At 56.4% G+C, this 25715-nt stretch overlaps 2 protein-coding genes across 2 annotated transcripts; both read left to right on the plus strand.

Moving 5' to 3' along the window:
- The first annotated feature begins 2891 nt into the window (after window positions 1–2891).
- CERS1 (ceramide synthase 1) lies at window positions 2892–23613 on the plus strand. The gene is made up of 7 exons (XM_081090738.1): window positions 2892–3158; window positions 5321–5480; window positions 9318–9498; window positions 11380–11541; window positions 12013–12160; window positions 12379–12488; window positions 23473–23613. Exons 1-7 carry the CDS (start codon window positions 2910–2912, stop codon window positions 23513–23515), a joined length of 1053 nt encoding a protein of 350 aa, XP_080946864.1. The 5' UTR covers window positions 2892–2909; the 3' UTR covers window positions 23516–23613.
- Window positions 23473–25525, plus strand: GDF1 (growth differentiation factor 1). The gene is made up of 2 exons (XM_081090737.1): window positions 23473–24109; window positions 24692–25525. Exons 1-2 carry the CDS (start codon window positions 23785–23787, stop codon window positions 25480–25482), a joined length of 1116 nt encoding a protein of 371 aa, XP_080946863.1. The 5' UTR covers window positions 23473–23784; the 3' UTR covers window positions 25483–25525.
- Window positions 25526–25715: the final 190 nt, after the last annotated feature.

A 25715-nucleotide genomic window follows, 5' to 3' on the forward strand; every position in this document is an offset into this window, starting at 1 on the left:
TAGATTTTTAGAGAGAGAGAAATAGAAACATCCATGAGAGAAAAACATCAACACCTATTGGCTGCCTTCTGCATTCCTCTCTGCTGGGGATTGAGCCCACAACCCAGGCATGTGCCCTGACCGGAATCGAACCCTGTGACCTCCTGGTGCATGGGATGCCGCTCAACCACTGAGCCACACTGGCCGAGCACTGACAGAATATCTTAAATGAAGCTTGCTTTGATTATTCTGTAATATTAGGGCTCATGTTTTGGCTTTTCTTTTACATTTTAAAATGCTATGACATTGATGTATTGCTAAAGGTATCAGTTTGGAAATATTATAGTCTTTCCCTATTTTATAAAAACCAGCAAAAGTGTAAACTACAAAAGAAGTGATTCAGAAAAGTCTTTTAATAAAAGTTTAAAGCCTTCAAAAAAAAAAGAAGAAGAAGAAGTTGCTGCCAGGCCAGGTTCTGGGGGACAAGCATCTTAGGTAGCAGGAATAGTCCATACAAAGGCCCTGAGGCCATACTGGGCTCCAGGAGCTGGACAGGGTTTCTTGGCCTTTGTCCCTGGACCAATCTCTGGTTCCTTCCCAAGAAGAAGATAAGATACTTGAGTTCCCAGTGTCTGGCCTCATCTGCCGTAGGTGGCTACCCAAACTCAGTCCCTGGTTGCCAGGACAGGACACAGAGCAAGGGACCCCCTTCAGTAGAGCTGGCCCCTAGCCTTTCCCTGACTGTGTAGAGCTTAGCCGGGGAGAGGTGCAGAGAGGGCCTCCCCAGGCAGGGGCATCAGTGGGGAGAGAGGAGGCCTGCCCTCTCAATTGGGGCAGGAAAGCAGCACCAGCCATGGGACTTCAGCAGCCCCTTACCAGGCCCTGGTGCCTGGGAGCCCTGGTTTCCAACTGCCAGCACCAAGAGCTACTTTCCATTCCTGCCCTGCACCCACCTGTTGGTAGCCTTCTATCTGGGCCCTGCCAGAATGAAACTAGAGGCTGGGCTGGGCTGCTGGGCAGGCCCTCTCCCATTACTGATGGACACCAGATAGTGCTGGGTGGTTGGGAAGACCCAGGGTTGCTCCACAAGCTGAGCTGGACCTATGGGGGCATATCCAGCCAGCCCAGGACCTCTGAGCCTCTGCCTGCCAGGTTGGCTGTGGAATTAGTCATCCAATGGGATGGGTGGAACTCCCCTCCCCCCCTCTCCCCTGTCCACGTGCACATTCAAAAATAGTAGGAGGTACAGCAGGACAGATGGTGACAAGTGCTAAGAAGAAGACTTGGGGTGGGGTGGGGTGGGGTGGGGTCAGGGAGGTACACTGAGCAAGTGACATTTGTAGGTGAACCCTGAAGTTAGAGGAGGAGGTACCCTGCCATTACCTAGGGGAACAACATTCTGGGCAGAGGGAACAGCCAGTGCAAAGGCCCTGAGGCAGAAGTGTGCCTGAGGTATTAGAGGACCAGGGAGGAGCCCGGTGTGGCTGTAATGGAGGGAGCGAGGTGGGCAGGAGGGCAGGAGGGCAGGTGGTGAGTCACAGGAGTTGGGCTTTCACTCTGAGTAATGGAAACCATGAGGACTGTGAGCAGAGAAGGTTCCTGCTGACCTCTGCGGGGTAAGGAGAAAGCCGGGGTGTCGGGAGGCAGGAGATGGCCCAGGGCCTGAGACTGCAGGTGGAGAGAAGTAGCTGGGTTCAAGAACATCTGAAGGTGGGGCCACAATGTGCTGCAGGACTGGTCGGGGGAGTAAGGTGAAGAAATGGCCCTTTGACACCTACCTGTTTTCACCTGTATACCTGAAGGTCAGATCAGGCCGGTGGCTGCATGGGACCTAGCCTAGCTCCTGCAGAGCCCACACTGATGCCTGCACCCTGCACCTCAAAGGCTAGGGGTTAGCATCCCGGGTGGAGGTAAAGGAGGGCACAGGTGGGTGGGAGTCCTGGGGACTGGGATGGGTGCTGTCAGTGCCCTCAGTGATAGTTGTTGGGGGCTCCAGGCAAAGGGCCCATCAGTGGAGAGTGGAAGGTTACCTGGGGAGGTCCCAATACAGCCTGGTCTTGATCCATCCTGAGTACCCGCCCCCCAAGTGGGCACCCACTCCCTTGGCCTCCCCACAGCCCGTGTTAACCTGCTGCAGGGGAGTCCTGCCAGGTCTTCAGGGTCATGGAAGCCCATCAGGTGGCCTTCAGACATGGCCTAACCTCTCAGGCCCCTGGCCACTCCTCCAGGGGACCCCGATGCCTTCAAGCTACCTCACTTGAAACCCCTGAATCCTGGGTAGGTGCGGAGGAGCGAGCCTGAGCCCACACTCGGGTCCCTCGTCCAGGAACCCTGGGTCGGCGGGCAGAATCTTCATCGGGTGTTTCTTCACCCTGGAGTGGTCAGTGTCCTCGGGAAGGAGAGCAGAGGCCTTCACTTGCCGTAAACCTACTGGCTGTGGTGAGGCGCTGGATGCACCGGGTGCATGCGCTTGGCTTCAGGGAATGGTGCGGTCTGAGGGTGGAGGGCTGGGAGGAAAGAGTCCTGCTTGCTGTGCCTCCTTGCCCCTTGCCGAGGGCACAGCATAGGGGCGGGTGGGGCGGGGGGAAGAGCCCTGGAGTCTCTGCGCCTGGGTTTCCTCCGCTGGAAAATGGGGCCGAAAATGGGTTTCCTCTGCTGCAAAATGGGACGCAACGCGACAACACCGGGACTTCTCCGCCGGTGGTCCCTGCCGCTGCCTCCGGGCACCCAGCACCTGCGTGCCCCCGATCGTGGGCGCCGCGCCGGGCCCAGCGTCCCCCGCGGAGGCGGAGCTTGCGTCTGCCCCGCCCCTCGGCCCCAGGGCTCCGGCCGGCGCCCCCCGCCCGGCTGCGGCGCGTGACGCGGGGCGCGCAGCTCCGGCGGGCGGGCGGGCGGGCGCGGGCGGTGGAGACGGCGGGCCAGCGAGCGGCATGGCGGCGGCGGCAGCCACGGCGGGCCCGGCGGGGCCCGAGCCCATGCCGAGCTACGCGCAGCTCGTGCAGCGCAGCTGGGGCAGCGCGGTGGCGGCGGCGCGGGGCTGCGTGGACTGCGGCTGGGGGCTGGCGCTCCGCGGCCTGACCGAGCACGCGCACCTGGCGCCCCCCGAGCTGCTGCTGCTGGCGCTCGGCGCGCTCGGCTGGACCGTGCTGCGCTCAGCGGCCACCACGCGCCTCTTTCGGGTCAGTGCGGCTGGGGACGCGGACATGTGCTGGGGGACCCCGGCCGCTGTGCACCCCTTTCTGTCTCTGCGAGCTGGGTCCCAGAACGTGGGGGCCTCGGGCTGTGGGAGCTCTGGGTGCGGAGTCCTGGGCCGCCCCGCGCCCTTTTCTGTCAGTGCGAGATGGGGGTGGGGATGGATGCGGGGGTGTGGCCGGACCGGGAAACCCGCGATGTTGGGTCCCTGACACGGGTGGGGTGTTCGTGATGTGGGGGAACCGGAGCACGACCCATTCGGGTCCGTGCGGGACAGGAGGCCTCAGTGTATAGCCATGGAGGCCTCGTGGCACAGGGTCGGTCTGCGTTTGGAACTCGGGCCATGCGAGGGAGGGCGGGGGGCTTGGAGCCCAAGCTGGAGCGGGTCCAGGGTCAGTGCAGCCGGCAGAGCCCCCTTGTCTGTGGCCACAGGGTAGGGTCAGAGTGGCCCAGTCGCTGCCTTGCGTCTGTCTGGAGTCAGCGCCCGCCTCCAGGGAGGCCAAGACCTGGGTTCATCTGCCACGCGGGTGGTCGCAGCCTCGGGGAGGTGGAAGGGCCTGGGGCGGCCTCCGAGAGGCGATGGAAATGCCCCGTTTTCAGCCTGGAGAGCCGCCGCCCGGCTCGAGAGTGACCATGAGGTGACATTGGCGCCTGGCCTCCCTCCCATCTTGGGGAGGGGTCTGCTTTGGGAGCTGCTGGGAAGGTGCCTGGCCCCCAGCTCAGCTACGACTCCCTCCTGGGCCAGCTGGCGTCACCGCGCCCCAGTCTGGCTGGACGTAGCAGGGGTGCAGGGACAGAGCGCCCAGCACCAACAAAGGGGTCTTTCTCTGCTGGCGGGCGGGGAAGAGGCTGTTGTCTGGCTGCTCTTGTCCCCTCCGCCTCCCCACATCACCCACGTGGGAGAGACCCTGGCTGTCACCCTGCTCAGGGAGGCGGAGGCAGTATGACAGTGTCCCCCCATAGTTAGCCCTGGTCCCGGTGGGGCTTCATTGCTCCCCCACCTTCCCAATTTCCAGCTGAAAGTGGGGAGTCCAGGGGGATGAAGGCCAGTGCTCCTGGGGGGATGTGGTCGCTCTGGGACCATCACGGTGGAATGGGCTCCCCTCCCATGTTCCTGAGGGAGCTGGGTGGGGACAGCAAGGTCAGGTGCCCCCTGACTTTTGGAATCCCTGGAGGTCGGGCTTCCTTCCCGGTCCGCCCTCCCTCAGCCTCTCGCCCCAATTCGAGGCTCGCCCTTCCCAGGAATAGGCGGAGGGGCTGCGGCGGCCGCCAAAGCTCATCTTTTTGGCAGCAGCCTGGTTGCCAAGGGTTACCAGAGCTGGCTCTGGCTGTCTCTATGACAACTGGAGCTGCTCCAGCCCCCTCAGCCTCTGGGAGGGGGGCGGGACTTGGCCCCACAGCTCTAGAGCTCCGCCCCTGAGGAGCTTGAGGCCCCGCCCCACCCTGGACCCCAGAGTAAAATTCCTCAGGACCTCATCATTGCACGCCCCCACCTTCCTCATGTCTTCCCTGATGTCCCCTCGGGTCACCCCGTCTCACTGTGCTGCCCTTTCCTTGCCTCATTATCTCTTGGACAAAAGAGAGAATTTCCTCATGTCCTCCCCCAAATACCCACTCCATCCTCCCCAGGCCTGGTTCCTCTCTGGTCTCCCCAGATTCCTCCTCTGAGGCACCCTTTCCCTCACATTTCTGCCCCAGAGGATCTCCTGCGGTTCCAGCCCTCCACGCCCCCCCCCAGGGGTTCCCATGTTCCCCTCCATGTTCTCTCCACAGGCTCACAGCTACACCCCTCCACGCCTTTTCCTTAACCCCCTGCTGTGTGTCACACCCCAGCTCCCTTACCCCCAAGCCGCTTACTCCCCTGTGCGGACCCGCTGCCTCCCTGGCTTTATGCTCACACGCCCGCCCCCGGGCCCTCATAGCCTGCCCTCACATTTCCCATCACTCCCCTCTCACACCCCAGCCAGACAGCTGGGCACTAAGTTTAGTTCTTGGCAGGCGCACGTGGGCTCTGGTTACTCCAGGCGGCTGTGGGTATCAGACGGCCCCTCCCCAACACTGCCCAGCTCGGGGAATCCCGGGGCCTTGGTCTCCCCACCCTGAAGGAATGGCTCCTCGCTCTGACGGCCACCCATCTTCTCACCCACAGCCCCTGGCCAAGCGGTGCCGCCTCCAGCCGAGAGATGCCGCCAAGATGCCTGAGAGCGCCTGGAAGTTCCTCTTCTATCTGGGCACCTGGAGCTACAGTGCCTACCTGCTCTTCGGCACTGACTACCCCTTCTTCCATGACCCGCCCTCTGTCTTCTATGGTGGGTCCCCCGTGGGGCGAGGGATCGCTCTGCTCTAAACACTGAGGAGAAGGGCACATGGGGGCTGGCACTCATCAGCCACCCCGTTCTGGGTGTCTGCTCCAGACAAGGGTGGTCAGGGGGCCCCGGGGACGTATTACAGCTCAGGGAGGCATCCTAGAGGGGGTGACCCCTTTCGTGGGTCCAGGGGGGCACTCCAGGTGTCAGGAACAGCACAGGCAAGACCCCGGGGCGTGCACAGGCTTGGCGCGGGAGCAAGAGAGCAGGGTAGCAAGAGTTGGAGTGTTTTCTAAATGGGATACTTTATGGATTATAAAACGCTTCCTCTGGCTGCCATGTGGAGACAGCCATCTTTTATTTTTTTTCTTTAGAGAGAGAGAGGGGGAGGGAGGAAGGGAAAGAGAGACATCGATTCGTTGTTCCACTTATTTATGCATTCATTGGTTGATTCTTGTATGTGCCCTGACTAGGGGTCAAACCTGCAACCTTGGCGTATCAGGGTGATGCTCTCATCAGCTGGCCAGGCTGGAATAGCAAAGTCGTGGGTGAGGATGGTAGCAAGGCCCGGGGGGAAGTTGGCAAAGAGCTACGGAGGGTGAGAAGTGGCTGCACCCATGGATGGGGTTAGACGTGGGGGTGGTCAAGGCCTGGCTCTGGGTGGGATGGACAGGAGGGTCGCCGCAGTGCCCTCTATCACCAACAAGCAGGCCTGTGATGGGGGGAGGGGGTCCTCTGTTCCTATGCTGACCACCCGGCCGTGTATCACGGATGTGCTTCCTGCCATGGGACATAAACAGCCTGAGAGGGCTCCTGGTGGCACCGGAGCAGGGCCTGGCATGGGCCCCTGCATAGCAGGGTCCTGGTAACAAGCACTGGGTGTACTGGGCACCCAGCTCTCCTCATGGGATTGTGCTGCCCACATGGCCATTTTCCTATGTGCATTTCCCACGTGGTAAATTTCTAGAGGAGAAGTTTTAGCTGTCATTCAATTTTCCTTTATGCAAATGAACCATAATTGAACTCTCTTAAAATTTCAGGCATGGGGTTGCCTCTGGCTTCTTATAAATGATGCTACGATACCGTGCTTGCAAGTTAACTGCTTCTCTGAAGGCTCATTTTTTGAGTACCAACTGTGTACCAGGTTGTGAGCAGGTCTGAGAGAGCCCCCCACCAGACGGTGAAATATAAAATCTGTTACCAGCGATAGGTGCTGATGCGAACACTTTGGGGAGTGGGGTGTCTCTGAGGGGAGGGCGTGCTCTCCAGCAGTGGGGGTGGCCCCACCCAGGTGGCTTTTGAGTGAAGACCTGGAAGAAACACATTCCTGGTGCGTCAGGAGCAGAGAGAAGCTCACCTGGCCAGGGCAGAGCATGAGGAGGGCAGGTGGGCAGAAAGGGTACTTACCAGGGGGCTGTGAGCAGAGGTGGGGGCTCCAACCAGGACAGGACTGAGCAGAGGAGGGAAGTTGTTGATTTGAGAAATGTTTTAGCCTGGCCATTGTGACTCAGTGGTTGAGTGTCGGCCTATGAACCAGGAGGTTATATACTTCAATTCCTGGTCAGGGCAAATGCCCAGATGGTGGGCGAGCAGTAGGGGGCGTGCAGGAGGCAGCCTATTGAAGATTCTCTGTCATCATTGATGTTTCTGTCTCTCTCCCTTCCTCTCTCTGGGAAATCAGTAAAAACATATGTTTTTAAAAGAAAAATGTTTTGAAGGCAGAGCTGGTAGGATTTGCTGCCAAACCAGAGATGGGTGTAAAAGAGGAGAGTCTGGGGTCCCCAGTGAAGTGGGGGGTCAGTAGGGTTGGGTCTAGGGGCGACCAGGAGCTGGGTTTGGGAAGCCCAAGGCCCTGATATTGGAAGTGGGAGAGGGGGTGATATCCAGTCCCCAGAGCAGCAGGTGGGACGTATGGAGAGGAGGCTGGAGGTTGTGAGCAGGTCAGAGCCTGGCCCTCCAACAGGTGGGGAGGGGCAGCTGACGTCTGGATGGTGAATTAAATGCCCAGCCCCCCCCCCCCCTCAGATCTGGGGCCCGAGGCTGGAGGGGGCATGCTCACCCACGGTGAGTCTGACCGGTGTAATAGGTGGAAGATCTGGTGTCCTCTTTCCACAGTGGACTCTGCATCGAGGCTCTGCATGCTTTCCTTGTAAAGAGGGACAGAGGCACCAGGCAGTTTGTGTGTTGGGGTGGGGGGAGCCTCCAGCTGCAGCATTCCCGATTTGCTGTCAAACTTCGAGAGGCCCCTGGACGTGTTAAAGTGGGGGGAGATTAGATCTGATTCATGGGGAGTTTTGCTTTCTTTTATTAGGTAAAATGCTCGAAACATAAAGGTAACCATTCTGGCTAGACACAAAAAGACAAGTACTGTGTCCACTTCTAGGAGGCCCCAGAGGAGTCAGATTCATAGAGACAGGGCCTGGGGGATGGGGGGGTGTTCAGCAAGGACAGTTTCAGTTTTACAACAGGAAGGGGTTCTGGGAGGGATGGTGGGGATGGCTGCTCAACAATGTGTGTGCCTTATGCAGAACTTAAAGATGGTTACGAAGGTTAAAGTTTATGTGGACCGTTTGTTTCTGGCTCACTGATTTCAGAGAGAAAGGGAGAGGGAGAGAGAGATAGAAACATCAGTGATGAGAGAGAATCATTGATCAGCTGCCTCCTGCACGTCCCCCACCAAGGATCGAGCCCACAACCTGGGCATGTGCCCCCGACTGGAATCGAACCCGGCACCCCTCAGTCCGCAGGCTGACGCTCTATCCACTGAGCCAAACCAACTAGGGTTTGGCATCGTGTTTTCTGGGTTCATCCACACAGTGTGTCAGTGTGTCTGCCTTTTTTGTGGCTGAGTAATAGTCCATGTGTGGAAGGACCACATTTTGCCTGTCCTTTATCTATTGATGGGTTGTTTTCACCTTTTTGGCATCTGTGACTAGTGCTGCCGTGGACATGCACGTACAAGGGCCTGTCCAGTCCATTTGCAGTTCCCTTGAGCACACACCTAGGAGTGGAATTGCTGGGTAGCAGGGTCTGTGTGTTCACAGCCTTTGAGCCCCGCGGGGAGAGAGGACAGTTGGGAACACACTCGGGGGCCAGGAGGAGCTGGGGCAGTGCTGGGCCGGGGCAGTGGGGGGCCGGGGAAGTGAGCTAAGACTTGGGCCGGAGAGGGGCCCCGGATGGGGATCTATGTGGATCTCCTTTGCAGGAGTGGCCAGAGCACCGATGCAGGGTCATCGTGAGGCAGGGGCATGGTGGAGCCTAGGAAACTTAGGGCTCCAGGGGCTCTCTGAGTTAGGGGTGGGGCAGAGGAGGAGTGCCCAGTGAGCAGAGCCCTTGGCCCTGGTAATGGGCGGAGAAGAAAGGGGGGTGTCAGCGTTGCCGAGAAGGGGTGAGACCTGAGTGAAGGTGGGCAAACTCCTTCTGCTTCAGCTGCTGTGCCAGCACCGTGAGGTGGGCAGCAGCCTCCATCCGGTTGGGAAATTGCTGGGGGCGGGGGGTGGCTGGAACAGGAACGTGCCCTCTGGCTGGAGCGGGCCTGGTAATTAAGAGAAGACGGGAAGGGCACCCAGGGCAGAGTGGGAAATCCTGGAAGGGACTGATTTCAGGGGTAGGAGCACCTTTTTCCATAAAACTGAAACTGCTCTAGAAAATAATGCTTATTAAATAAAAGAGAACAGGTGGAGAATTGGGGATGGAAAACCAGTGGCCGGTACATCTGCAGACACGTGGCCTGCCCTGGCACGGGGGGACTCACGCCTGGCTCCAGAGCATGTGGGGTTGCTCTGGTCCCTCGTGTGGAGGCCCTGCAGGGCCCTGATGACTCGGTCCGGCTCTCCCCAGACTGGACACCAGGCATGGCCGTGCCTCGGGACATCGCGGCCGCCTATCTGCTGCAGGGAAGCTTCTACGGCCATTCCATCTACGCCACGCTGTACATGGATGCCTGGCGCAAGGACTCAGTGGTCATGCTCGTCCACCACGTGGTCACCCTGGTCCTCATTGTCTCCTCCTATGCCTTCCGGTGAGTTGAGAGTTGAGGAGGGCGGAGGGCACTGCATGAGCAAGGGCGGGAGGCTGGCACAGGGCAGAGCTGATGCCTCGGGGGAGGAGGCATTGGGGTGTTCCTGGGGGAGGGTTCCAGAGAGATTCAGAGGGACAGGGTGAACAAGGTGCAGGGAGCCCCGCCCCCCTCCCCCCCCTCCAGCCCCGCCCCACCCATTCCCCTCCCCCCTCCAGCCCCACCCGGATGGCACCTTGACCAGGTCACGTAGCAGGTGTTTCCTGAACGCCCGCCATGTGGCAGGTGCTGCTGGGAGCACAGCCACGAGCAGATAACCCTGCAGCCTGAGAGCCCACACGTGGCCACTGATCCTCTCCAAGCTACGACCTGCTGATTGTTCTCAAATCCACCCCAATTTCACAAGCAAAGGAATAAAAATACCTCGCCAAGGCCTGTGTTACATCCATCACATGTTGAAATAACAATATTTGGGGTATACGGAGTTCATTAGAATATATTATTTTAATTTCTCTCTTTTTTTAACATGGGTGATAGGAAATCTAAATGAGGTCTACACTCTTGTGCGGTTCCTGTCAGCCTCACTGCTCTGGCTGCACCCTCCAATGTAGTAGCCGCTGGTTACAAGGGGCTATTTCAACGTTAATTAAGCTTAAATAAAATCACACATTCTTCCCTGGCCGGTTTGCTCAGTGGATAGAGCACTGGCCTGTGGCCTAAGGAGTCCCGGGTTCGATTCGGTCAAGGGCATGTACCTTGGTCGCAGGCTCCTCCCTGGCCCCGGCCCTGGTCAGGGCACATGCAGGAGGCAACCAATCGATGTGTTTCTCTCTGTCTTGCCCTCTCTCTTCCACTCTCTCTAAAAAAAAAAGATCAATGGAAAAATATCCTCGGGCGAGGATTAACAACAACAAAAAATCACACATCTGTCCCTCAGGCACCCCACCCGCATTTCAGCTGCTCAGTGGCCACATCTGGCTGGTTGCTCCCATGTGGGTAATGCAGGTATAGAACCTTCCTGTTGTTCTAGAAAACCCGTAGATAGCACTGCTCTGGAGGACAGAATCAGATAACAGCCCCCACCTCCCAGAAAAGGAAAACGAAAGAAAGAAAAGTAATTTGTTTGAAGGTATTAACTATGGAGAAAAACCAAGTCAGAAGAGAAGGCTGGCTGGGGTGGTGAGGTGTCGGAGGGGCGGGCGGAAGGGGTGACAGGTGAGAAAGACCAGGAGGTGAAGGAAGGCTCTGCCAGCGCCGGGAGGTACACGTTAGGTGCTGGGAACAGCACGTGCAAAGGTCTTACAACAGGAAGGCCAAGTGGGGACAGACCTGGTGAGGGAGACCCATGGCCCGATCCAGGCTGAGTTCAGGACCTGGGCTCAGGCAGCGGTAAGGGGAACACTGCGGGGGGGGGGGGGGGGGAGACAGCTCTCAGGCTTCTTTAGACCCTCGGGGGGGGGGGGCAGGCACTGCGTTTCCGAGGCACCTGCAGCCCACAGCGAAGTTCCGGCAAATCCCAGAGGCCTGGGAACGTCGGCAAGTGTATGGGGGATCGGGACCCAGAACGGCCCTGGCCTCTGGGAGTCAGCAGTCATGGTGGGTCAGAGGTCACAGAAATGAGGACGGATCGGAGAAAGGACTTTCAGGCAGGCCCCTGGCCACCTGGGCACAGTGAGTGAGGAGCCCGGGGGGCTGTCCCCTGGCGAGTCCAGTCTGTGCTGCCGCTGACCTGGCCCTTCGGGGGGTCGGGCCGGGCATGTGACCAGAGGGGTGGCTCCGAAAGGCAGGGAAGGTGTGCCCCAGGGGCCTGTCTTGGGGCCTCGGTGCAGGGATTTGGACCCTGTGTGACCTGCCCTCCCCTCTCCGCCCGGCTTCCCTTCTCAGGTACCACAGCGTGGGCATCCTGGTGCTCTTCCTGCACGACATCAGCGATGTGCAGCTGGAGTTCACCAAGCTCAATGTTTATTTCAAGTCCCGTGGCGGCTCCCACCACCCTCTGCACGCCCTGGCTGCGGACCTGGGCTGCCTCAGCTTCAGCCTCAGCTGGTGAGCAGGCGGGAGGGGCGGGAGGGAGGGGCTGGCGGGAAGGGGTGGGGCCTGGCAGGGATCGGGAGATGGATGGAGTGTGGTTGGCAGGAAAAAACAGAGCAGGAATGGAGATAAGGGTGGGGCAGCCAGACAAGGATGGGTGAGGAGGAGCAGGGACAGATGGGTGAGGCCCGAGGGCATTGGGCAGAGACTGGGTGGGGCCACCACCCACCCTCCCTCCCTTGCCCACAGCTTCCCTGACCCGTTATTCCAGGGGTCCTCAAACTTTTTAAACGGGGCCAGTTCACTGTCCCTCAGACCGTTGGAGGGCCGGACTATAGTTTAAAAAAAAACTATGAACAAATTCCTATGCACACTGCACATATCTTATTTTGAAGTAAAAAACAAAACGGGAACAAATACAGTATTTGTATTTGCATGTGGCCCGCGGGCCGTAGTTTGAGGACCCCTGCGTTATTCCCACCACAGGTTCTGGTTCCGCCTCTACTGGTTCCCACTCAAGGTCCTGTATGCCACCTGCCACTGCAGCCTGCGCTCGGTGCCTGACATTCCCTTCTACTTCTTCTTCAACGCACTCCTGCTGCTTCTCACCGTCATGAACCTTTACTGGTTCCTGGTGAGTCGGCCTCCCCCAGCTCCTCCCTCGGCTGGCAGTCCTGTCCCCTCTCCTGGGCCGTGGTCCAGGTGAAGGCCCTTCTCAGGCACACCCGGGGGTGGGGGGCATGTTAGGCCACGGGAGCAGCCGTGCCAAGGGCCTGTGGCAGGACCGTGGCCCTCAGAGGGCAGCGTGGCCGGGGAAGGCCCTTTTCTTACCCGCGTCTTCCCCTCCCACAGTACATCGTGGCTTTTGCTGCCAAGGTGCTGACGGGCCAGGTTCGGGAGCTGAAGGACGTACGGGAATATGATGCATCAGAGGCCCAGAGCCCCAAGCCCAGCAAAGCTGAGTGAGTTTGGAGGGGCTGCCGCCCCGGGTTCGTTCCTTTAGTCACATCTGTCAGTCTGAGCACGCACTGTGGGCAGACACTGGCGACACAGCAGCGATGAGGCTGAAGCAGACGCTGCCCCTGGAGTCTATGTCCAAAAGAGAGACTGCAGTGAAGGCGTGGATGGGGTAGTGATGGAGACAGATGCCGGAAGGATAGATATCGAGGAGGCGAAAGGGAGGTCAGGGTGGAGCAGAGGGTGAGGGGCAAGAATCAGGGTGTCGCTGGTGGGGCAGTGAGGGCCAAGCCGAGGGGTCCTGTGGGTGGTAAGGAGCAGCCATGGGCCAGGCAGGGGAGGGAGAGAGGAGGGGTGCCACGGGCAGCTTAGGCAGCCCATGCTCTGTCCCTGCTCCCTGACCCCCTGACTCCCCGGCCCAGGTGGGAGTCCTAGGGAAGGAGAGGAAAAGGCTGGTCAAGCATCCTGGAGGCAGGCCCCCCGGGGTTGGTCAGCCCTGGGATTGAGCTCCTGGCCTGCAGGGGCCCAGGCGTGAACAAAGGCAGGTTTGTGTGACAAGCAGGGTCCAGGGTGCGCAGTGCCCCAGAGGCAACATGAGGGGTGTATGAGCAGGTGGGAGGTCAGGGTGCTGACCAGGCAGACTTCCAGTTTAGCCTCTGGAGGGAATGGTGGTTGTGGGGAAGCGGAGGGCTCATGGCTCAAGGAGGTGGTCAAGGTGGGTGTCCAGGAGGGTGAGAGGAGCAGAGATTTTAAAATCTCCATGAAAGACGGGAGACGAGAAGCAGAGGACGGGGCATTGCCCGATCGGAGCGCGGGACCAAGGGGGGGCTCTCAAGGCCGGCTCAAACAGAGAAGCACCTAGGCGGGGTGCACCTAGGCCGAAAGCCGGCCCCGGGGAGGGAAGGATCGGACAGGTGGATGGAGGCCATGGACACAAGAGGGCTTGGCAGCAAGTTGGGTCCCCGGTGGTTAGATCCCAACTCCGTTGTAGAACTGACCAGACTTGCTTGGATGTAGGTGAAACTGAAATAAAAGGATCAAAGGTGACCCAAGACTTCAGGCTCGAGCTGCCACTTACCAAAATGCCGTTTACCAGGCAGGGTTCTGTGTGCCAGTGGGGTCGGGTAGGCGTTCCTTTGGGGGGTGTTTGACTCTCGATGTCCAGGGATCGTGAGTCAGGAATTCTGCTGAGGCCACAGCACGGAGCCTGACCGACCCTCAGAGGCGTCCGGAAACAGCAGCGGCTGAGAGAACGCCAAGGGCGGGGGGAGAGGCTCCTGCTTGGCCAAGTCTAAGAATCTGAACGCTCCTCCTGCTGCAGAGCAGGCAGCTTCCGTGGAGAGTCCTTGTAAATGCAAAGCCCAGGCCGTGCGGAGCCTGGCCTGGTGCTGCTCCCTGCTGTCTCCCAGAGGGTGTCCGGCCAGAACGTGGGCTGAGGGCCTGGCACCTGCCGGCATTCCCACCAGGACAGCAGAGTGTGAACGCCGCACAGATGTGACAGGGTGCGCAGGGGACACATTGCACGGTCAGCCCGTGGGCAGCACCAGCAGACCTCGCCGCCCCGGATGCCTGGAGTCAGCGCTGTCGGGTGTAAAGATGGGGTGAGTGGTCAGGATGCCTCAAAACCGTCAGGTCATGGAGAACAAGGAGGCTGCGGACCTGTCCCAGGTCAGAGGACTGAATGCACTGGGGGTCCTGGACCAGAAGGGCCGCCGTGGAGAAACGGGAACCGAGGAAAGCCCGCCGTTAGCTCGGAGCAGGGTCCGGCACCGGCTGCTGCGTGGAGACACGTGTTCTGTGGGGATGTCAGGTAGTAACGTCCGCGAAGCTGGTCCGCGCTGCACTGAGTTCTCTGGACTATCTCTGCGACGTTTCTGCAAATCTAAAATTATTCTAAAATAAAAAGTTTATTTAAAAAATAAAAGGCATGAGTGACATAAAAAACAGCATCGGATGTTATATTACTTTCCGGGGGCTGCTGTCACCAAGTGCCATGGACAGGGCACCTTAAAGCAACAGGGACGTGTCCTCTCACATTTCTGGGGGCTCAGAAGTCGAGTTACCAGCAGGCACTCGCCCGCTGACGGCTCCAGGCGAGGGTCCTTCCTGCTCCTCCTGCTCCTCCAGCTCCTGCGGCTCCGGGTGCTCCTTGGCTGTGGCTGCTTCGCTCCGATCTCCGCGTCTTTCTTCACGTGGCCTTCTCTTCTCTCTTGATTTTCTGTGTTAAACTTCATTTCGCTACATCTGCAAAGGCTCTTTCTCCAAATAAAGCCACTGCCACAGGTTCCAGAGATTAGGGTGTGGACCTCTCTTTTCAGGGACCACCACTCAGCCTACGAAAGCTGTGAAGGTTCACACGATTAGCAAGCTGGAGAGAGAGGCAGTCAAGTAAAAGCTGTGAAGAAATTACCCAGAAGCAGCAAAAACAGATGGCAACTATGGCAGCTAGGATTTTAAGAATGACCTGGTCTAGCCGAATTCTAATAGGAGACAGGTGGGGAGAGACAGTAGGAGAGACATAATGCTGAGAATTTTCCAGAAAGTGGCAAGGCATCCATCATAAGCAGGACGAAAAAGGCATCCATGCCCCAAACACATCATAGTGCAAATGGAAACAGCCACAGAGAAGAGACGACCCATGAAACAGACTAGCAGCAAGGGACGCTAGAGATGGAGGAAAGCGTCACCGCAAGTGCTAAAACGGAATAACCAGCAACGGGGGATTTCATACACAATTTTAAAAATAATTACTCAAGCCCTGGATGGTGTTTCTCAGTGGTTAGAGTTTCTGCCCACACACTGGAGTTGTGGGTTTGATTCCCTATCAGGGCACCTACCTGATTCCTGGTTGGGGAACATGTGGGAGGTGGTCAATCTCTCTCTCTCTCTCTCTTTCTCTCCCTCCCTCCCTTTCACCCTCTGGAAAAAAACAATGGAAAAAATATCCTCAGGTGAGGATTAACAGCACCAACAAAAAACACACACACAAAAGAAGTTACTTAAGAGAAGCAAACACTAAGAAAGTTATATTCCAGAAAACTCTCTCAAGAAGCAGATCATCAGAGAAACTGATACATATCTGGATAAACATTTTAATTCCCTAATTTGAGAGATATAAAATAATTAAATATATATTTTATTGATTTTTTACAGAGAGGAAGGGAGAGAGATAGAGAGTTAGAAACATCGATGGGAGAGAAACATCGATCAGCCGCCTCCTGCACATCTCCCACAAAATAATTAGAACTAAGATGTTAAATACCAGAACAGAATTGGGGGTTTTGTATTTTGCAAGAAGGCGGGGAATACCTTTCAGCTGTATTAGGTACTTTAACACTATCAGAGTTAACAAAAAACAGGTACACAAGAAATGCAAGAGAAAGGTTAGATAAGGCTGCATAAATAATGCAACATAAGAGGGTAGAATCTCAAATACTAGGCATCCAAATAAGCACATGAATAATCATGACAGCTAAGAGATTGGCCTTAAAATATATATATACTGTTGCCCTAACCGGTTTGGCTTAGAGCAGTGATGGCGAACCTATGACATGCATGTCAGAAGTGACACGTGAACTCATTTTTTTTTGGTTGATTTTTCTTTGTTAAATAGCATTTAAATATATAAAATAAATATCAAAAATATACATCTTTGTTTTACTATGGTTGCAAATATAAAAAAAAATTTCTATGTGTAACACGGCACCAGAGTTAAGTTAGGGTTTTTCAAAATCCTGACACGCCGAGCTCAAAAGGTTCACCATCACTGGCTTAGTGGATAGAGCATCAGCCTGTGGACTGAAGGGTCCTGGTTTTGATTCTAGTCAGGGGCACATGCTTGGGTTGCAGGCTCGATCCCCAATTAGGGGCATGCAGGAGGCAGCCAATCAATGATTCTTTTTTTTCTTCTTTTTTTAAATTTAATTTAATTTTATTTTTAGTAAATCTTTATTGTTCAGATTATTACATTTGTTCCTCTTTATTTCCCCCCATAGCTCCCCTCCACCCAGTTCCCACTCCACCCTCTGCCCTTACCCCCCCACTGTCCTCATCCCTAGGTGCACAATTTTTGTCCAGTCTCTTCCCGCATCTCCCACACCCTTTTCCCCACCAAGAATAGTGAGTCCATTCCCTTTCTATGTCCCTGATTCTATTATAATCACCAGTTCATTCTGTTCATCAGATTATTTATTCACTTGATTCTTAGATTCACTTGTTGATAGATGCATATTTGTTGTTCATAATTAGTATCTTTACCTTTTTCTTCTTCTTCCTCTTCTTAAAGGATACCTTTCATCATTTCATATAATACTGGTTTGGTGGTGATGAACTCCTTTAGCTTTTCCTTATCTGTGAAGCTCTTTATCTGACCTTCAATTCTGAATGATAGCTTTGCTGGATAAAGTAATCTTGGTTGTAGGTCCTTGGCATTCATCACTTTGAATATTTCTTGCCACTCCCTTCTGGCCTGCAAAGTTTCTGTTGAGAAATCAGCTGACAGTCGTATGGGTATTCCCTTGTAGGTAACTGAGTTTCTTTCTCTTGCTGCTTTTAAGATTCTCTCTTTGTCTTTTGCTCTTGGCATTTTAATTATGATGTGTCTTGGTGTGGTCCTCTTTGGATTCCTTTTGTTTGGGGTTCTCTGCGCTTCCTGGACTTGTAAGTCTATTTCTTTCACCAGGTAGGGCAAGTTTTCTGTCATTATTTCTTCAAATAGCTTTTCAATATCTTGGTCTCTCTCATCTTCTGGCACCCCTATAATTCTGATGTTGGTACGCTTGAAGCTGTCCCAGAGGCTCCTTATACTATCTTCGTATTTTCGGATTCTTTTTTCATTTTGCTTTTCGGATTGGGTGTTTTTTGCTTCTTCGCATTTCAAATCTTTGCCTTGATTCTTGCGCTTCTTTGGTCTGCTGTTGGGAGTCTGTATAATATTCGTTATTTCAGTTAGTGTATGCTTAATTTCTAGTTGGTTCTTTATCACAACATCGAGGGTCTCATTAGATTTGTTGAGGATCTCAATAACTTTATCGGCGACTTCTAGACAGTTCTTGAGAGACCTTAAAAGTGTGGTTCTGAACTCAGTATCCTCCATTGACAGTTTTGTCCTGTTTCTTTGTCTCTGCATTTTTTATGTTTTCTTGGTGCACCCCCTAGTGTTCTTTGTGCGCAGTCTTGTTGTAGTTAAGCCTTGATTGTTGTAGCTAATACCAGGGAGGGTTTGACCTCCAGGCTAACTGGCTGTGAGAATCAGCTGTGTCTGCAGTGAGAGAACTTCTGTCCTCTAGGGAGGTGCTAATCTAGCCTTTGCCTGAGGCTATCCGGCAAATGGCTCAGTGCAGGGCTTGGGTGGGGCGGGTCGCATGGAATCAACAGAGCGGGTGGAGGGAGCAGTTATGGCGGCTCTCAGTCCTGTCCTCAGGGGCTCTGCCTCTCTGAGTCCCAGCACCCGCTGCACACCTCGGAGAGAAAGCTGCCCTCCCTTTCTGACTGATGCCAGACAGTCCTGCTTCTCCCGTTTGAGTCTGGGTCCCCAGAGACTCGCCCAGAACTGGAGCTCAGAGTCTGCGACTCCCTCCCGATTGAAAACGACAACCGTGCCCTCCGCGCCCTCCGCCGCCAGCCCGCTCCGCGCACTCCGCACCTTTGTGTTTTCCGCACTGCGCCTCCTCTGAGTCTTGTATGCTGTTCTCTTTCCTTCTAGTTTAATGATTCTCAGCATTGATGTTTCTGTCTCTCTCACCTTCTCCTTTCCTCTCTGAAATCAATAAAAATATATTAAAATATTATATATATAAAATATATATTTATATATAATAGTATATATACACATATATAACAGTATACACACACACACACACACACACACACACATATACTGTTAAAAGACTTCAACTCCAAGGTACATAAAAGTTGCAAGTGAGAAAGCATGAGAAATTGGGGTGTAATTCTTGATCTGAAATGGCCCACATGACGCAGTCCTGAGCCTCGGGGTGATGGGACCCCCAGAGGTACAGTCATGCTTTGTGCTCCTCACCCAGCAACTCAGAAGCAGGTGAACAGATGTTCTTTCTTAACAGGCACATTTCTCAGAAATGACCACAGCCAGCCACAGGGGTAACCTCAATTGTTCAGAAACCAGGATCGTACAGACCCAATAAACAGAAATTCAGTTAGGTTTGAAAACAGTAAGACACTGACAACTGAGAATCACTTTGAAGTAATTCAGGGGAAACAAACCGTATGGCGATTAAGTAGCACCGATCCCTTCCTCTCCCAGCCCCTCTTCACTCCTACTCCCTCCCTCTGTTCTCTCTCCTGACTCACCCCACAGCTGGGCCACTGGTCACCTGGTCGACCATCCTCCGGGACTGATCCAGCCCCCCTGAGCTGCCCCCCACCCCACCCCATGCCCTGGTCATCATGTGGCACCGGGGTCTGAAGGGCATCCTCAGGGGCTGCTGGGACTGCCATCCACCAAGGGCCTCGCCCCATCCCGGGTCTGTGACCACTGCCCCGCCGTGCCCAATGAGCTGTGACTCGTGTCTGGCTCACGCTGCTGCACAATAATGGGCCAGAGGGCCCGTGGTGATGCCCACACAGTGCCAGCATGCTTACTCTTAATTCCCCCTTCTCCTCAACCGTCAACTGCCATCACCATCATCCCCCTCGCTGACAATCTGGCCTCTGTGTCCCCAAGAAAACAGGAGTGAGGGACGAGACGTCCACCCTTGCACTGGCTGGCTGCTTCAGTGGATGGTCCATCTCCCTCCAAGGCCACCGTCCAGGGCCAGGGGCGCCCAGCCTCTTGCCTGTTCAGGACATTCTGATCAAGGAGAGAGACCTTTCTCCAGCCCTCCGCACCAGCCGCCCACTTCTTGCCTCCCTTGCAGCAGAACCCCTCCACTCCCAAACCCACCCCACTCTGGGGTCCTCCACCCACTACTCCCCTACACCACTCCCGTTTGGCTCAAACAAGGCTTTCTTGGTGCTAAATCCAGGGTCACCTCCCCCCTTTAAAAAAAAAAAAAAAAGCTTTATTGAGACAGAATTTACATACCATACAATTTGCCCATTCACCCTGTATAATTAAATGTTTTAGTCCATTCACAGAGTTGTTCAGCCATTACCACAGTCAGTTTTAGAACATTTTCATTACCCCCAAAAGAAGCCTTACACTGAACCCAGGAACCCCTGAAGCATCCGTCAGTCTACTCTGCATTTTTTAAAAATTAAGAATTAGTATTTATTGAACAAGAAACAACAACAGATCTTGAAACAAAAATATAATGAATAACATTTTAAACCTGCACCAGAAATACTGGGGACAAGTCAAGAGCAAATTGTTAATATGATATAGAGTGGACTTCTCCAAAATTAGCTAAAATGTTCAGAATGTATGAAATGAAATTTAAAAAAAACGTGTGATAAATGCAGAAATTCCAATATGTGACCAATTGTTGGTCGAGAGCAGAAAATAGAGTGGAGGGGAAGTAATAATGAATACTATATATACACTTTTCTTTAAAAAATATTTTTATTGATTTCAGAGGTAGGGAGAGGGAGAGAGAGAGAGAAATATCACTGGTGAGAGAATCATTGATTGGCTGCCTCCTATACACCCCCTACTGGAGATCAAGCCCACAACCCAGGCATGTGCCCTGACCAGGAATTGACCTGTGACCTCCTGGTTCAGAGGTCAACACTCAAACACTGACCCACACCGGCCAGGCTTTCCCCACTTTTCTTTTTTAAATATGTTTTTATTGATTTCAGAGAGGAAGAAAGAAGGAGAGAGAGAAACATCAATAATGAGAGAGAATCATTGATCAGCTGCCTCCTGGGAACCCTCACTGGGGATCGAGCCCGCAACCCGGGCATGTGCCCTGACCAGGAATTGAACCCTGACCTCCTGGTTCAGAGGTTGATGCTTAACCACTGAGCCACACTGGCGAGGCCCCACTTTTCAATGGAAGAGCAGTTCCTATACATGAGACTGTACGTGCTACTCAATCTGACGCTGAAGTTCTAAGTATTTTTTCAAGTCATCCAAAATGTTAGGCAAGTCTTTCTGCTCAGTCCTGCCTGCCGGCCCTGGTGCAGGACACAGGGAGAGAGCCGTCATCTGTCCGGGGCTGGCTGAGCATGCCGACTTCGCAGGGCTGTTGGACTCAGCAGGTCCGGCTGGATCGAGCACCAGTGTTTCCCCAGGCAGCTGTGGGACTTCTTCTACAATAATTGCGTCTTCGCCGCCGGATCCCCAGGGAGACGGCTCCTGGCTCCACCGGGAGAGCCACCGTAAGAACCATAATTCCGGCAGTCGGGCCCAGGCGGATGCGGTTCCCCATGGCGTAATCTGTTGGTGTGGCACCTGGGGACTCTGTCACCCAGATCGAGAGCTGATCACCGGACTCTCAGGCCGAGAAAGGAGCCCTGTGTGTTAGCTCACACAGCTGGGTCCCCAGGGCCGCTGACCGTCACGCTTCGCAGGCAGAAGTCCGCCTCCATCCCTGCGAGCGGGAGCTGTGCGGGCGCTGACGCCCCTTTCTTCAGGAGCGCGAACTTGTTAGACTCGGCCACAGGCTGGCCCTGGCCTGTGAAGGAGACCAGGTTTCCCCTGCGCCGCCTGGCCCCTGTGGTGGGCGTGGAGGGAAGGTTTCGGTAAATCCATCTCTTCTTGTGTCTCTTTGGCCGGCACACAGCCAGGGTAACAGGAGGGAAAGGGATTCAGGGCTCGCGCTGACGCTGACGCTCGATCCCAGGACCCGGCCTCAGTTTTACCGCCACGGGAGGAAGGAAAGCGTGATGTGGGTGGTGGCATCTTTGCTCTGCTCTGCACTTTTGGAAAAAAACAAATGTATGAGTCTATTTGAGCCAAACTGATGCCGTATGCCAGGAAGCAGGTTATCAAAGCTCCTCTGCTCCCCATTCTTGATGTTCTTCACTCCACCTCTGGGTGCTTCCGGCTTGGTCTCTGGCCTCCCCACCAGCCGCCCCCTCCCCTAGGGCCCCTTCACTTAATCCACCCCAACCTCCAAGGCGCTCTGCTGGCTCGAAGTGCTTCTAAGCGAAATGTCATTCTTCTAAAATATCCCAAATCAACCCCCAGGCCACTACCTCCCCCAAGCATTTGTCCATCACAGGTGATGGCAACTCAGGGTGAAAACCTTGGGAAACTCCAGGAAGCCCCCTCGCTCCCCTTTTCCTCCTTATCCTCCAGGAAACATCCAGACTCCATCTCAGTCACTGGCTGCCTCACCTCCCACCTTCCTCCCTCGCCTGACTCTCCCCACAGCGGTGCACTGAAACTGGAAAGTTAACTCTGACCTCTCCAGAGGCCAACGACCCTCCCCGCCAAAAAAACTAACATTGTTTTCGATGAAGGAGGGGCACTGGTTCATAAAACAGCCCAGAGTCACCAGGAAAGCTCTGATAAAAAGGCATGGGCAAAGGTAGATCCCTGAAGGTATTAAACGTACGATAGCCCTACCCAGTTTGGCTCAGTGGATAGAGCGTCGGCCTGCGGACTGAAGGATCCCACGTTCGATTCTAGCTGTGGGGGAGCACAGCCAAATCATCTCCCTTGAGGTCCCCAGGAGGGAAGGGAGGACGGCTGGAACACGGTGGGACCCTTGGTAACCATCTGGAGGTTCTCTCGCGTCAGTTCCCGGGGCAAACTCCAGTGGTTCAAAGATGTTGACACAGAAGTGGAAACTGTGAACTCCGACCAGAGCCACAAATGGGACACTGTCATCCGGCGAGTGAACTATGTATTAGAAGAGTCCAGAAGCCAGGAACCTTCTTCTGCTTGTCTAAGGATGGACAGGCAAAACCAGAAAACAACAGACACATGGAGATCCGTGTAGGGCTTATCTGTAACCTCACAGATAAAGAGCTCCTGCTGGCTCAGCGAGAGAGAGAGCAGTGACCCCCAGGAAAAGCCATGAGGACAGGGTCAGTGCTCCAGGAAGGGCCAGCCAGTGGCTCCAGCCCAAGGGAAGGATGAATTAAAGTGACCTAAACTATCATCTCCAGGAAAGTCTTCGTTCTTTCTTTTTTATATTATTGATGTTTTACAGAGAGGAAGGGAAAGGGATAGAGAGTTAGAAACATCGATGAGAGAGAAACATCGATCAGCTGCCTCCTGCATACTCCCTACTGGGGATGTGCCCGCAACCAAGGTACATGCCCTTGACCAGAATCGAACCCAGGACCCTTCAGTCCGCAGGCCGACGCTCAATCCACTGAGCCAAACCGGTTAGGGCAAAGTCTTCGTTCTTATGTGAAGGAGTGTCTGCTAGTGTCTATAAGATTATATCCCAGGATGTCTAGGTCATGAGAACATATTACTGGTTCAAAAAATTCAAGACGCCCGGCTGCTGTGGCTCAGTGGTCGAATGTTGACCCATGAAGCAGGAGGTCATATTCAATTCCCAGTCAGGGCACATGCCGGGGGTTGTGGGCTCAATCCCCAGTAGGGGGCATGCAGGAGGCAGCTGATCAATGATTTTCTCTCATCATTGATGTTTCTCTCCCTCTCTCTTCCTCTCTGAAATAAAAAACAACAACACATGGAATGAAAATAAGGGCTCAGCAGTGTAGACAGATGGTGGACGGAGAATGACAGGGCAGGGAAGCCTGTCCAATGGGCCTATGAGCCAGCCGGCGCCCCTGGAGCCGGCCAGCCTGCCTTGGAGGGTGGCAGAGGCCTCTGGCAGGTCTGCATTTTTGGAGGGAGGAGGATCAAGTGCAGGGTTGATCCCGGTTGAGGAGGTGGGAGCATGTCAGGCAGAGGTGGTAGGTGGTATTTGCACTGCAGTGGCCGGCCAGGGCCCAGGGTGGGAGGGAAAGGGGATGGAGTTTAATTGCGGGGAGGAGCCAGACTGGGAACTAGGCGGGGAAAGGGAATGTGGACGGCAAGGCAGGCGGGTCAGGGAGTACGTGGGAGCGTGGGGTCCCTAGGCTAACCGGGCGGGTTTTGGCCCCCAGAAAGCCGCTGAGGAACGGTTTGGTGAAGGACAAGCGCTTCTGAACCCTTCGACGCCCGTTCCGCTCCCCCGGACCTCACCCTGCCCCGCCTTGCCCCCTGGGACGGCTCCCCGGCTCCCCAAGACCCTGGCCCCTTCCAGCTCCGCCCCTCCCGGGCCTTGGCCACTCCCGGGACCCCTGCCCCGCAGCCCGGAGACCCCGCCCTAGGATCGGTCCCCGCCAGGATTCAGGAGCCCGGCCACGCCCCCCGGGACCCTGACCCAGCCCAGCCCTGGACCCCGAGCACTCCTCCGGCCGCCGCCAGCGAGAAAGATGCCACCGTTGCTCCGCCGTCCTGGCCACCGCGTTCTTCTCCTCCTCTTCGCCCTGCTGCTGCCCTCGCCTCTCCTGGCCCGCGCCCCTGCGGCCCCGGGTCCCGCCGCCTCTCTGCTCCAGGCTCTCGGGCTGCGCGACGCGCCCCAGGGCGCACCAAAGCCCCGGTCCGTACCCCCCATCATGTGGCGCCTGTTTCGTCGCCGGGACCCCCAGGAGGCCAGGCTCAGCCCACGACGGACGCCCCCGGGGGCCACCCTACGACCGTGTCACGTGGAGGAGCTGGGGGTCGCCGGAAACATCGTGCGCCACATCCCGGACCGCGGTGAGTGGTGCCTGCTCCGGGGGGTGCGGGTCTGGGAGGCCGATACCTCCCTGGGCACCCCAGCCCCCCACGAGCTTCCAGTGACTTCGAGGGTCTCCACCCACCCAGTCCAGCCCACGAGCAACCTGAGTCCCTGTACTCCATCCCTTCTCCCGTGGACACCTGCGGGGGCCCGGGTGAGTGGCCACAAGGCCAGGCTGCCTTGCACCCGGCGAGGCCTTTGCTTGCAGCTGGAGCCCTGCCCCCACTCTCCGTCACTCCCGCTGCTTCACAGCATTTGAAGCCTTCCTGCCGATGACACCCCGCCCAGCATCGCTTACCCAGGCGTTTGCTCATCGCTGCCCCCTGCCTGTGTTCCCGACGGGCAGGCCACCCAGCATCGGGCAGGTCTCTTCCTTGCAAGCGATGCCCCGCCCACACTCCATCTCCCCCCCCCCCCCCCCCTTCACACCATTTGACGCCAAGTAACAGATGGTGCGCCCTCGGCCTCAGGCACTAACCTTCCCCCCAAGTTCCCAACCGAGACCCCTCGCGCGTAGGCGGTGACACGACGAGAGCTGAGCCCTCTCCCGGCCTCCCTAGGCGCACGCGCCCGGACCACGGAGCCCTCGGCGGCAGGGCAGTGTCCCAAATGGACCCTCATCTTCGACCTGTCGGCTGTGGAACCCGCCGAGCTCCCGAGCCGAGCCCGTCTGGAGCTGCGCTTCGCAGCGGAGGAAGCGGCCGCGGCGGAGACGGCAGGCGGCTGGGAGCTGAGCGTGGCGCCGGCGGCCGAGGAGGTGGGCGCAGGCCGGGTGCTGCTCCGCCAGGCAGTGGTCTCCCTCGGGACGCCGGTGCGCGCCGAGCTGCTGGGCGCCACCTGGGCCCACAACGCCTCAGTCCCACGCAGCCTCCGCCTGGCGCTGGCGCTGCGCCCCCGGCACACGGGCACCTGCGGGCGCTTGGCTGAGGCCTCACTGTTGTTGGTGACCCTTGACCCGCGCCTGTGCCACCCCTTCGCCCGGCCGCGGCGCGAGGCCGAGCCCTCGGTGGGTGGCGGCCACGGGGGCTCCTGTCGCGCCCGGCGGCTCTACGTCAGCTTCCGCGAGGTGGGCTGGCATCGCTGGGTCATTGCGCCGCGCGGTTTCCTGGCCAACTACTGCCAGGGCCAGTGCTCGCTGCCCGCCACGCTGCCCGGGCCCGGGGGGCCGCCCGCGCTCAACCACGCCGTGCTGCGCGCGCTCATGCACTCGGCAGCCCCCGGTCCTGCCGGCCTGCCCTGCTGTGTTCCCGCGCGCCTGTCACCCATCTCCGTGCTCTTCTTCGACAACAGCGACAACGTGGTCCTGCGGCACTACGAGGACATGGTGGTGGACGAGTGCGGCTGCCGCTGACAGACTGCAGGAGCGGGGACACAATAAACACTGGGTGGTTTGAGCTGCCGTCTTTGGGTCTCGTCACCTGGGGCTGGGGGAGCACTGACACGTCCATCAGGTTGGTGGGGGAGGGCGGTCTGGAGCCACCGGCCCTTAGAAGGCTGTATATAGGCGGCTCTACATATTCTAAGGGGGCGCTGGGAGTCGCCACCCCCCCCCCCCCCACACACACACACACTTTCCAGTCTGCT

This window comes from Myotis nattereri, assembly GCF_964212035.1.
Source record: "Myotis nattereri genome assembly, chromosome: 5".
In the NCBI taxonomy this organism is placed as follows: Eukaryota; Metazoa; Chordata; class Mammalia; order Chiroptera; family Vespertilionidae; genus Myotis; species Myotis nattereri.

Excerpts from the sequence above, each read along its gene's own strand:
- CERS1 (XM_081090738.1), top strand. The coding sequence starts at position 2,910 with ATGGCGGCGGCGGCAGCCACGGCGGGCCCGGCGGGGCCCGAGCCCATG. Across the intron at positions 11,542-12,012 it reads CTCAGCTTCAGCCTCAGCTG|GTTCTGGTTCCGCCTCTACT; the intron begins GTGAGCAGGCGG and ends TTCCCACCACAG. Across the intron at positions 12,161-12,378 it reads TGAACCTTTACTGGTTCCTG|TACATCGTGGCTTTTGCTGC; the intron begins GTGAGTCGGCCT and ends CCCCTCCCACAG.
- GDF1 (XM_081090737.1), top strand. The coding sequence starts at position 23,785 with ATGCCACCGTTGCTCCGCCGTCCTGGCCACCGCGTTCTTCTCCTCCTC. Across the intron at positions 24,110-24,691 it reads GCGCCACATCCCGGACCGCG|GCGCACGCGCCCGGACCACG; the intron begins GTGAGTGGTGCC and ends CGGCCTCCCTAG.